We start from the raw sequence: 13,431 nt of genomic DNA on the forward strand, positions 1-13,431 counted from the left end.
ATATTTTCTGCCAAATAACCATTAGCAGGAGAGCCTCCCAGAAAAGGATACTTGGCATTCTTGTATTCTTTCAGTTGAGGTGCACTCATGATGTTTAACCAAGAGGACAGAATCAGAGAGATGGAAGAGGACTCAGGAGATCATCTGATCTCAATGTAGATATTTTCTGTGGATGAATCAATCAATCAATGGTTTTTATTCATTCATCCAGCTGCATTTTTTTGAGTGCTTACAGTGTGCAGGGTACTCTACTAAGCATTTGAGAGAATACAGTACAATAGAGTTAATAATAATCATTATTATTATTATGGTATTTGTTAAATGCTTACTATGTACCAAGCACTGGGGTGAATACAAGCAAATGGATTGGACACAGTCCATGTCCTACAAAGGGCTCACAATCTTAATCTCCATTTTAAAGATGAGGTAACTGAGGCACAGAGAAGTGAATAGATTTACCCAAGGTCACAAAGCAGACAAGTGTCAGAGCTGGAATTAAAACCCAGATCCTTCCAGGCAGTAGGGCAGGAAAGTATGGAGAGGAACGTGTTTTGCTAACACTGTTAAAGTGTATTCTTCCAAGCACTTAGTTCAGTGCTCTGCACATGGTAAGAGCTCAATAAATGCCTTTGATTGATTAATGGTTGTATTTATAAATTCAGGCCTGTCTTTCTCCATTAAATTATAAGCCCCTCAATGTCAGAGAAACCATGTTATATATTCCCCCCCCCCCCCACTGATTGACTGGGGGGAAGTCAGACATTTATATAAATAAAGAATTCACAAATCTACCTCTTTCTTCCTTTGCAATCTCACATTTCCTTCTGTCTCAAGGACATCTCTAAATGGTTGTTTTGCTAGTACCTCAAGATCCATGTATCTAAAAATAAACTCCTCATCTTCCCTCCCAAATCTTCTCCTTCATCTAACTCATAATTCAGTTGAATTCAACACCACCATCTTCCACTTTTCTCAAGTAACTTTAGTATTATCTTAGACTCCTTTCTCTCCTTTAACCAGCATATCCTGTCAGTTTTCCCTTCAGAAAATTTTCAGAATCTATTCCTTCCTCTCATCCAAATTGCCGTGATGCTGGCCCAGGCTCTTCTTATATCCCAGTTTGTCTCTTCATTGACCTCCCTGCCTCCAGTCTCTCTCACCTCTCCATTCTGCTGCTTGGGTATTTTTCTTAGACTTCCTTCTCCTCTACCTCCTCATTCCTCCAACACCTCCAGTGGTTACCCATCCCTGTCCATATCAAGCAGAAATTCCTCACATCAAATTAAAGGCATTCAATCAGTTTTCCTATTATCTACTGTCTATTATTTTTCGACTGCATCTTTGCTTGCAGGCTTCGTTCCTCTCAAGCCAATGTACTCTTTGTGTCCAGTTGCCTCTCCCACCGAAGACCTCTTGCCACACCTTCCCTCTCACCTGACATTCCTTCCCCTTTCCCATCTGGCAGACCACTTGTCTCCCCATAATCAAAGCCCTTCTGAAATCACATCTCTTCTGAGAGGCCTTCCCAAATCAGTTTCTCACCTTCCTACCCTACACCTCCCCAGCACCGATGCCTCTTCAATACTTCTGCATTTGGGCACCCACCCCTCCCTTGCTCCCTGTAGCACATAAGTACATTAATTTATACCCTATTGCTTCCTCCCACCTGCAGTTTATTTTAGTATCTGTCTCCCCATCTAGATATTAAACTCCTTGGAAGCAGGGACCAGGAATTCTAATAATGATGTACTTCTCTCTCAAGCATTCTATAACAGTGTGCTCAATAAATAAATACTATTGATTGATTGATTGACCCAGCTCCTAAGCAAGTGGATGCTAAAATGGTCCAAGACAGACAACTCATCATCACTGGTTTTTATTAAGCACTTACTGTGTGCAGAGCACTGTACTAAGTGCTTGAGAGAGTACAATACAGTAGAGTTGGTAGACACGTTCCCTGACTACAGCGAGCTTACAGCTATGATTCTGTATTTTCCTAAAGGCCTCCAGGGTTGGAGACTCACAGATTAGCCATCATCAGTGCTTAACAAATCCTTGCCATTGGAATGGATTTCCTTCTGTCTAACCAAATGTTCCCTTGCTGCAATTTAAACCTATTTCCTTCAGTTTGGTCTTTGGTGGGCAGAGTTTGTGGAAGCTGAGCAGCCCCGCTCCAATGAATCAAAACAAATAAAAACATCCTAAATGGCAAATACCTCTTCAGGTCAGAAGTTCCAAAGTTTGGGTTTCTTTGATCAATGTTGTCAGTTTTCGCCAAGTTAGGAGTAAGTTTAATTTCAAGGCTTGGAAGTAATAATAATGTTGGTATTTGTTAAGTGCTTACTATGTGCAGAGCACTGTTCTATGCGCTGGGGTAGATACAGGGTAATCAGGTTGCCCCACGTGAGGCTTACAGTTAATCCCCATTTTACAGATGAGGTAACTGAGGCACAGAGAAGTTAAGTGACTTGCTCACAGTCACCCAGCTGCTGGGGTGTGCAAGTGTCCAGAAAGGCTTAAACTTTACTGAAGTTGTCCAGGACGCATCTCCGAATCCCGTAAAGACTTGCAGAGGTGAAGAAAATATCAGTTAACCAGAGTCCATTTCAGCTAAGGGGTAGTGTTGCTTCGTCTTGTTATTACGCTTCATCTGGCATAAGAGGATCGAACAGCAGGTCAATGAGACCTTCGGTCCCAAACACTTGCGTTTTGTCTCAGCGTGGCTTAGCTTGTTTGATGGGTGATTTGAAAGATGTGGGTGATGGGGAATTTGATGCATGTGAGATCCTCAAAAGCCACATTTTCATTTGATGTTTGTGTTTGCAGAGAGGAGAACATAATTTGCAGTTGCAAAAAATTACAGATATTCTGGATGCCATAAAAGAAAAGGTAAAGTCAGTGTCTGTTTTTTCACGTCTACAGCATTACTAGAATTTCCACAGTCTCTGCGGCCATAACTCATTTTCACATTGCATTAGAAGCTTGGACCTGGAAATAGATATTGCTGTTATTTTGAAATGTCTTGGCTGACACTTGACTGGTTAATAAAATAATAAAAATAATGGTATTTGTTAAGTGCTTACTGTGTGTCAAGCACTGACTTAGAGATACTACTGGTAGGGGTAGTACAAGTAGTATGCCATTTTCTATGTTCAGTGGTAAAGTGGGGAAGGATCCTTAATTAGCTTTAGGAATCCTTATTAAAACCAGCATGATACCAATCACTGATGTTGAATAACTACAGGTAACCCCTCAGCACTGTGCACATTTGTATATATTATTTATTACCCTATTTATTTTGTTAATGATGTGTATATCTCTATGATTCTATTTATCTTGATGATGTCTGCGCTAGACTGCTCGTTTTCTTCTGTTTTGCCTTGCTGTCTTTCTCCCCCATTTAGACTGTGAGCCCGTTATTGGGCAGGGATTCTCTCTATCTGAATTGTATACTCCAAGCACTTAGTACAGTGCTCTGCACATAGTAAGCGCTCAATAAATACTATTGAATGAATTAATGAATGGGAGCAACAGGTTTTAAAAAGCATGCTTGTGTATTTAAAGGTATAAAAAACTTATTTTCTTCGTTAAAACAAACTAAATAATTTGTTGATTTAAAGCAAATGTGTGCAAGTAAGCTATGCTTTAAATTGCATACTAATTCATGGCTAGAAATCTTTCGTAAAGCAAAATAAAAGTCGGCATATACAATGAAATCAATTTTGAATTGTCTCCTTTTTTCCACAGGGCAAACAAATGCGGTTCACCAATTTTGACCCGTTATCTTTGCTTCCTCTGACTCGAGACTACTGGACATACCCTGGTTCCCTCACTGTTCCACCTCTTCTAGAGAGTGTCATCTGGATCATTTTTAAACAACCCATAAGCATCAGTTCACAACAGGTACCCACAGACCTGTCTCATTACCATCTTATTTTACCCCTGTTTTTATGAAGGAGAATTGTCTTAGTAACTTAATCACATCAAATTTTCTTTCATGTTTCAGAGTCTGTTTCACATCACCCGCAATATAAATATATGTAGTGTGATCTAGCAATCAATCAGTGGTATTTATTAAGTGGTTACTATTTGCAGAGCACTGTATTACGTGCTTGGATGAGTACAAGAGGTCATGGGCTCGAATCCCAGCTCTGCCATTTGTCAGCTGTGTGACTGTGGGCAAGTCACTTCACTTCTCTGGGCCTCAGTTACCTCATCTGTCAAATGGAGATTAAGACTGTGAGCCTCCTGTGGGACAACCTGATTACCCTGTATCTCCCCCAGCGCTTAGAACAGTGCTCTGCACATAGTAAGCGCTTAACAAAACCCCAAATTATTATTATTATTATGACAATATAACAGAATTAGTAGAAATTTTCCCTGCCCACAAAGAGCTTACAGTCTAGAGGGGGAGACAGATGTGAAAATAAATTATGGATATAAATTTTGTGTATTATATATATATGTGTGTGTATATACACATATATATAATTTATATAATAATAATTGTAGTATTTGTTAAGCACTTACTGTGTGCCAAGCACTGTACTAAGCACTGGGATGGATACAAGGAAATCGGGTTGGACACAGTCCCTGTCCTGCATAGGGCTCACAGTCTTAATCCCAATTTTACAGATGAGGTACCTGAGGCACAGAGAAGTGAAGTGACTTGCCTAAGGCTACACAGCAGACAAGTGATGGAGTCGGGTTTAGAACCCATGACCTTCTGACTCTCAGGCCTGTGCTCTATCCACTACTTCATGCTGCTGCATATATACATACATATATGTATGTGTACATACACACATGCACGCATATGTGTGTATAAGATCTTTTCAGTGTTAGGAAAGGAAAGACCCAGTCTGTATAAAATATGTATGGCCCTAAGTCTTTACCCTAAAGTACAAGCTATGAAGTTTTTTTTTCCTCCACTTTCCTTGGTTGGGTCCATTGTAGGAATCAGATACAAAGATCAGTTTCAAGAAACCATTTTTCCAAGGTTGTGTTCTTGGTCAGTCAGCAAACACTTATTGTGCCCACATGGTAAGGATTGGTTAAGATCCTTGTCCTCAAAGAGATACACAATGTCATTTCTGAAGTGGATCTTCTGACCTTTTCTGTTCCTAAGGTTCACATTCAGGAGACACCTCCGGGGCATAGTAATGACTCTGTTGAAACCAAGGACAATACAAGTCTTAGGAGAAGGCTTAAACTCCTGAGATTTTGGGCCAAAACATTTCAGATTTGGCAAGTTTTCCTCATGGATGTATCAACTAGACTCAAGAAACAGAGGATTCTGTTTCTTCACGGTTGAAACAAAAATGGCATCTGGAGAGATCCAGAGGATGGTTTTCAGTCAGTCTCTGGGGCTCAGTCTGCTTATGATTTGTGGTTCAGGGCCAGGCTGAGCTGCAAACTCTCCTCTGATATTTTCCACTTGAGTTTAACTCACTTGAGTTAAACTCATTTAGGCCCAAAGATATGTCTGTTGATCTGTTTCAGGGAGTCTGAAAAGTCCATTTTGGGGCTGTTCACCATGAGCCTCTAAGAAATCTTACCAATAAGAGCTACAGAATGAAACTCAGTATTTATTTAACTTTGATTCATCTCATTATGGGTATTTTTGCACACTCATGTAAAATACAACGAAATTTTTTTTCAGGAACCTTAAGGGTTAATCTTGATTGAGATGGTTTTTAATACAAAGAAGTTGGGTGAGTTGCATTTTAAAGTGCAGAATGTTAATAAATATGAAAATGGGAATACCCTTTCTGCACTCAGTGGTTTAGTTCTCTTCTATTTAAAGTAAGAAAGGAAATTACAAGCAAAGGGAGTTTTTGACCAGTGACCAACATTAAAATGAAAGTACTCTGAATGACAACTTTTTTGGTGAACTTGAGTGGTCTTTTTGGTTTCTAAAAAGAAGAGTCTTCCTTCTGAATGTCTTCTCCATCCTCCCTGTAAAGACATTGGCTGTAGTCATTACTTTCTTCGATTAATGAATGACCCCATGTCTGGTGGCTAACCCCAAACATTCAAATTCAGCTGGCCATTGTCAAATGTGGATAGAGGTTGAAAACCCCCCTTATAGGACAGGGACATTGTCAAATCTTATCCCCGTATATCTACCTCAGGACTTAGCATATGGTAAGCACTTAGTAAACATAATACTACTACTAATAGTACTACTACTACTGATTATTTTACCAAGGGATTTGGTGAGGTTTACTTACCATCCAATAGGGACCCATGTTTCTGGGAACTGCAACATTTATGCCTATGGTCATGCACAGTGTTCTGGTGAGCACAAGCAGCTGGACACTCCCCCTGGTATCATGAGAGGCAATGTGGTCTAGTGGATAGATCACTTGCCTGGGAGGCAGAAAGACCTGGGTACTAATCCCAGCTCTACCACTTGTCTACTGTGTGGCCTTGGGTAAGTCATTTCACTTCCTCTGGGCCTCAGTTACCTCATCTGTAAAATGGAGATTGAGTCTGTGAGCCCCATGTGGGGCATGGCTTGTGTTCATTATCTAGTATCTACCCCAGCACTTAGAATAGTGCCTGGCACATAGTAAGCACTTAGCAAATGCCACAGTTATTATTTATCCAGTTTAGATGGCCTTGGGACTTTCTCCAGGGCCCAGGGTCTTGAGGAGAGGAACTCAACCTTCTTGCACTAACTCCTAGAGATAATCAATCAGCAGTAGTTATTAAATGCTTACTGTATACAGAGTCTTCTACTGAAGGGAGAGTACAATATAAGAGAGTTGGTAGACATGATCCCTTCCCTTCAAGGAGCTTATGCTCTAGTTGGGATGGTAAGAAACATCAGTTTCTTCTTGAATCCTGCTTCTTCTGACTCCCTGGACTGCTCCCTGGACGCTGTGCTGACTTGCTCTAAGCTTCCCCAAGAGTTAACAGAGTCTTCTCTGGTTGCTTTGGGTGAGGTTTCAGGGTCCTTAGCTGACCAGAATGAAACTCATCAGAGTATATATGTTCAGTTTAGTCAAAAGGCAGTCTGCTTTCTCCAAATGCCTAGCTTCCTCCCACCCCTAACCTCCCCAACATGTTCATCTGAGCCTTCCCAAAGCTAAGCAGGCCATGATTCAGAGCTCAGCGAAAGATTTCACGGTTTCTGCCAGTGTTTGGCCATTAAAGAACTTTGGTAAATGAAGCTGGAGCCTAATCAGTCAGTGAGTCAAGCATATATTCATTCAATAGTATTTATTGAGCGCTTACTATGTGCAGAGCACTGTACTAAGCACTTGGAATGTACAGTTCGGCAACTTTAGAGACAATTCCTACTCATTGACGGGCTTACAGTCTAATCGGGGGAGACAGACAGACAAAAACAATAGCAATAAATAGAAACAAGGGGATGTACATCTCATTAACAAAATAAATAGGGTAATAAAAATATATACAAATGAGCAGATGAGCACAGTGCTGAGGGGAGGGAAAGGGAGAGGGGGAGGAGCAGAGGGAAAGGGGGGGAAAAGGGGGCTTAGCTGAGGGGAGGTGAAGGGGGGGCAGAGAGGGAGCAGAGGGAAAGGGGCAAGCTCAGTCTGGGAAGGCCTCCTCTTGGAGGAGGTGAGCTCTCAGCAGCATGGTCTAGTGGATAGAGCATGGTCCTGGGAATCAGAAGTACCTGGGTCTAACCCTGGCTCTGCCACATGTCTACTCTGTGACTTTGGGCAAGTCACTTCACTTCTCTGTGCCTCAGTTACCTCACCTGTAAAATGAGTTTAAGACTGTGAGCCCCACATGGGACAGAGATTGTGTTCAATCTGGTTAGCTTGCATTTACCCCAGATCTTAGAATAGTCCTTGATACATAGTAAGTGCTTAACAAATACCATCATTTTTATTTTTATGGAGCGCTTAATGTGTGCAGAGCACTGTACTAAGCACCTGGGAAAGTACAATACAATCCAGTTGGTAGGTATCTTTCCTGCCCACAAGAGCTCAAGAAACACAGGTCAAATGCTTCTATGTTCCATTTTATCGATGCAAATGTTTTTTTTTTTCCATCTTTGGACTCAAACACCAAAGTGCTAAATTCTTGGTTTGGTAATTTCACACTATTCCTATTTCTAATCCTTATGTGAACACATTCTTCATCCTTTTTAATTAAGAAGGAATGGATGCTGCATCTCCCCTGAACCTGTGAAATATTTTATTGATTTTAAGCCAAGATAAGCTCTTCACACTTTCCCAATTCACTGAACATTGCTCAATTCTTCTTTCCCTTTGACTGTGTACACTGGGGCCTGCTCTCCTTTTGGATTTGGATTTGACCATTTCAAATCCCTGCATAGGTGGCTACTCAGGGATCCTGGGTTTATCCAGAAATTCTAGAGTCCTGTATTTTAAACATGATCCCTCTTTGAGACCTTAGATTTTTACTAGCTGGATTTTTCCCTCTTAGCCATGGTTTCTTACAGGACAAGCCTGTGGTTCAGGGTTTTCCTAATAGTAATGGTGTTTGGGATGTATCTACTCCAGGTACCTCAATGTCAATTGGCTGAACAGTCTCACTGAAAATCTTTCAAGCTTTTTGATTCCTTCTTCACTGTCCCTTAATCCACTGCTGCTCTCGGGGGTGTCATCTCCGGGGTATCGGTGTGGTTCCAAAACGCTAAATTAGAGAGGAAATTGGTATTCACGAGGGCTCACTGTCTGGAAAACACTGTACTAAGTGCTTAGGAGACTACGAAACAAAGGAGTTGATAGCTCTAATTCCTACCCACACCAGCAAAAAGAAGCAGGCACCTTGGACCTGCTCCCTTGCCTCCATAGACCTAATCTGGCATAAAGGCACACAGTGCTGAATTTCAACCGAAGAACCAGTTCCTTCTTTCTTGGAGTGATTGAAAACAAGCCTGGTTCCCCAACAGCCTTGAAGAAGTAAACAACATTTACTCATATTCCTTTGGATTTTTCATTTGTTTTCTATGAATAAAGAATAACTTTTTCATTTTATCAAATAATGGAAACTTCAGTCTATTACACTCTGCCTATTAGAGTGGGAAGTGTTGTATACTTGGATCATGCCAGACACCAAACACCTTTTATGAAGAAAATGAGCACATAATCTTTTTCAGCTAGGAGATATTTAGAGCCCTGAAGTGTGTTACTGCACCAATATATGTTATGCTCAGTTCTTCTCTAAAGTTCGGATTACTTTCTTGCAGAACCCCACGTTGAAGATACCTTGTATTTATAGTTTTGTACACATATGTCAATCATCACACAACTCTTTCTTTAGAATATCATTATGCTCACTCAGATGCACACTGTGGGAGGAATGACAGCGTCTTACTCCAATGCATGGTCAAAACATGAGTTTTGGAAGAATTGAGTCTGTAGATGAAAATCAGGTTAGTTTTTTCCTTTGCTGTGTGACCTTGGGCAAGTCACTTAACTTCTCCGTGCCTCAGTTTCCTCAACTGTAAAATGAGAATTAAATCCTATCCCCTCTTATACTGACAGCCCCATGTGGGACAGGAACTGTGTCCAACCGGATTAATTTGTATCTTTCTCAGCACTTAGAACAGTCTTTGATGCATAGTAAGTGCTTAACAAATAAAATAACACTAGTAATAATAAAAATAATCACTGGTACTTACTGAGCTCCAACTGAGGGCAAAACACTGAAATAAGCGCTTGGAAAAGTCTTGGCTTGAATTATCCAGATTTCATCTTCCTGTGTTCACCAGATAATTATTAATTCCTTTGCTTAGCTCAAGATAATTTAGTTTTAATTAATGCTAACACTTTCTGATGCTTACAATTTTTTCCACTTGTAGAACATTTCTTATATATCTCATCTGGATTGCTTGTCAAGTAGCAGAGCAACTTGAGAGAGAGGTTTGCACAAAATTGAATGCTGTCTTATTTAAAGGAATTTTCACCTTTCTTTTTATTGTCTAAGTTTTGCTCTTGTCCTGGGGGAGTAGTTTCCTGTCTCAGGCTGGTCACTCAAATGCCATACCTGTTAAAAAAGTGAAGTGAAGTGAGACAGATATTCAGTTAATTTAAAAAACAAAGAAACAAAAATCCAAAACACCCCTACCCTCACCAACATCTAAGTCCCAATTACATGGATTTTTCCAGTGAAAACAATTTTTCAGCCTGAATTACCTATATAATTTCTTCAATCCTCCACTTATATTTTCTGTTACAGATATTTGCTGCCAACATTCCATGATATGTATTTATCATGAAGGAAAAATAATGTAAAAAAGAAATGTATTCCTCAATCACTCATTTCTGAAATTTCTAGGTTTTAATACTGGGTCTCTCATTTTCCTGCCATGTGACCTTGGGAAAGTCACTTTTCTCTGTGGTTCAGATTTCTCGTCTATAAAATGAGGGTTCAATTCCTGTTCTCCTTCCTACTTACACTATAAACCCCACATGCCACAGAAACTGTATCCGACTTGATTTTCTTGCATCTATCCCGTGCTTAGTACAGACTGAGCTCCCCTTCTCCCTCTACTCCCTCTACCGTCCCCCCTTCACCTCTCCGCAGCTTAACGCTCTTTTCCCCCCAGCTCCCTCTGCTCCTCCCCCTCTCCCTTCCCATCCCCTCAGCACTGTACTCGTCTGCTCAACTGTATATATTTACATTACCCTATTTATTTTGGTAATGAAATGTACATTGCCTTGATTCTTTTTAGTTGCCATTGTTTTTACAAGATGTTCTTCCCCTTGACTCTATTTATTGCCATTGTTCTTGTCTGTCCGTCTCCCCCGATTAGACTGTAAGCCCGTCAAACGGCAGGGACTGTCTCTATGTGTTGCCAACTTGTTCATTCCAAGTGCTTAGTACAGTGCTCTGCACATAGTAAGTGCTCAATAAATACTATTGAATGAATGAATGAATACAGGGCTTGGCACATAGTAAGCTCTTAAATACCATTATTATTATTAATAATAATAATAATAATTATAATATCCTCATTATTGGAAGTTGCCTTTGCCTCTTTCTATCCCAAACAGTCTTAGGGATGAAATCGAGAGTTTCCACAGTTCAGTGTGGGGGAAGTTTGGCGTAGTTATTTTCTCCTGGGAAGGGACAATTTCATCCTGTGATGTGAAAGGTTGTGGGAGCTGGTCCACCCCTTTGTGACTGTACTAAACTCTAGAGCTAATGAGGGTATTGTGCACAAGCAGTGTACTCCATGGTTTTCTGGCCCAGCCAGTAGTTTAGTCTTGGCTCTACATACCTGGTCCTGAGAGACTGCCCCAGTTTCTTTGGTCTCCAATTCTCCAACGTTGTCCTCCAAGCTCGACTCCACAGTGCAGCGAGAACAGTTGTCTCATGTCATCATGAGCTTCCCCCTTCCTGAAAGCCAATAGTAGCTTGACATTTGAATCCAGTCTAAACTCTTGGCTTTGTGCTTGCTTCATACCTCCACCATTGGACTGTCTCTTGGCAAACAACCCCTTCTCTCTCCACACTCTACACACCGTGGTCTGTTCCTGTCAAGCAAGCCTGTCCTCTACCTTCACACATAACTCTCTGGACCCTGACCTTTTCCTTGGTGTGGAAAGGCCCTTCACCCTTTTCACCAAACCTAGCTCTTCTCTTATCTGAAGAGCTACCATCTTGGCCAGAGCCTCAGTTGCTATGGCTTCAAACTTGTATTTTTGTGTATTTGTCTTGGTTCAGTTTCCCTCCTTAGATCATTAACACCTTCAGTTAGGAAATGTTTTATTCTTCCTCTGTAACAATAATACAATGAGTAAATAATTATGTACTTGTTAAACTCTTACTATGTGCCAAGCACTGTTCGAAGCACTGAAGTAAATATAAGTTAAACAAGTTGAATTCAGTCTTTGTCCCGCATGGGACTGACTATGTTATTCCCCATTTTTAGGTAGGTAACTGAGGCACAGGAAAGTGAAGTGACTTGCCCAGGGTCACACAGCAGATCTTTGGCAGAGCCAGGATTAGAACCCACTAGGCACTGAGGTAGATGCAAGTTAAACAAGTTGGACTAAGTCCTTTTCCCACATGGGGCTGACTGTGTTAATCCCCATTTTACAGATGAGGTAACTGAGGTGCAGGAAAGTGAAATGACCTGCCCCAGGTCACACAGCAGACATTGGGCAGAGCCACGATTAGAACCCAGGTTCTTCTGACACCCAGGCCCATGTTCTATCCACTAAGCCATACTTCTTCTTACAACATCTAGTTTCTGGTATAGCATCACTATCAGTGCCTGGGATAGCATTAATCAACACCATTAATGGCTGACATTGAAACCTCAATACAACTCCAAAGGAGCTGTCCTGTCCAAAAACTATATAGTAACCCTCAGAAACTGGCCCAGCTCTTTCATGGGTGAGTAAAGGTAAACTAAATAGATAAAGCCATTACACAACAGTGAATATCCCAATTTTCCTTTAAAGAAAGAGAGCCGAGACTTCAGTTTTTCTCCAGTGTTTGAATGGCAGCCACTAAAGGTTTTGAGATTACAGAAGGTAGCACATCATGGACAACAAAACCATTAATGGAGGGGCTCAGCTGCCCAAATGACCATGCAATCTTTATTTTAGAAAAGTTTATTCTTCTCCTTTACTTTTTGAGTAAAGGGGAAGGTGTTAAGTATCGCATCCTCATGTGCTCTCTGTTTTGTTGGGGCTGGCATGACATTTCTATGCTAAAATTGAGACCTCTTTTCTTCCACAGCTGGCCAAATTCCGCAACCTCTTGTATACTGCTGAGGGTGAGGCAGCTGACTTCATGTTGAGCAATCACCGTCCTCCACAGCCTCTGAAGGGCCGGAAAGTGAGAGCTTCGTTTCGCTCCTGAGCATTGTTTAGGAAATGAACTTATTTTAAATCCACTCTCTGTTCTTCTTTACAGCTGCACCTACTAGAGCCCCTTTTGGCTCCTGAGTTACAACAGCACATTTATTAATAAACAAAGATCTTTTGACCAGACTACCAAACCAAACCTAGTTTTCCTGTCTTAAATTTGCCTTCTTTAGTTTGTGTGCATGTAAAGTTTTTTCACTTGATTCAGAGCCTCTGAAGTACCTCCTCTTTAAGCTGTGGGAAAATTCACTGACAGCAAACTCAATCTATAAACAAGCTTAGGTCCTCAGAGAGATTCAAAGTGATCCATTCCTTTTAGGTCTGACTATAAAATTTTTTTCAAAGGTATACAATTTTCAATTTTAGCCACTTAAAATGATTCTGACTAGTTGATATTATCTCAGACAATAATATGAATGTTTTAACTGATTTCTCAAGGTACCACCAGGGATTTTGCGGTTGTAAAAACCTAAAGTAGTCATTGGTGGGAGTACCAATACCAAGTCAAAAGAAATTCATATTTCCTAGAGTCCAAGAATCACCAATGGGGATTAAGACTATGAGCACCATGTGGGACATGCCTTTGTCCAATCTGATTAGC

General features: G+C 40.8%; 1 protein-coding gene across 2 annotated transcripts in view; it reads left to right on the top strand.

Annotated features, from left to right (window-relative positions):
- Window positions 1-12,969, top strand: part of LOC100075700 (carbonic anhydrase 13) — a 41,043-nt gene extending 28,074 nt beyond the window's left edge. For both annotated transcript variants that reach the window (XM_029063368.2, XM_039911989.1), the window contains 3 exons: window positions 2,827-2,889; window positions 3,748-3,903; window positions 12,703-12,969. In XM_029063368.2, the coding sequence (XP_028919201.1) occupies window positions 2,827-2,889; window positions 3,748-3,903; window positions 12,703-12,825 (342 nt within the window). In that variant the 3' untranslated portion in view covers window positions 12,826-12,969. The remainder of the gene's footprint in view (window positions 1-2,826; window positions 2,890-3,747; window positions 3,904-12,702) is intronic.
- Window positions 12,970-13,431: the final 462 nt, after the last annotated feature.

Source organism: Ornithorhynchus anatinus, chromosome 4 (assembly GCF_004115215.2).
Source record: "Ornithorhynchus anatinus isolate Pmale09 chromosome 4, mOrnAna1.pri.v4, whole genome shotgun sequence".
NCBI classification, from domain to species: Eukaryota; Metazoa; Chordata; class Mammalia; order Monotremata; family Ornithorhynchidae; genus Ornithorhynchus; species Ornithorhynchus anatinus.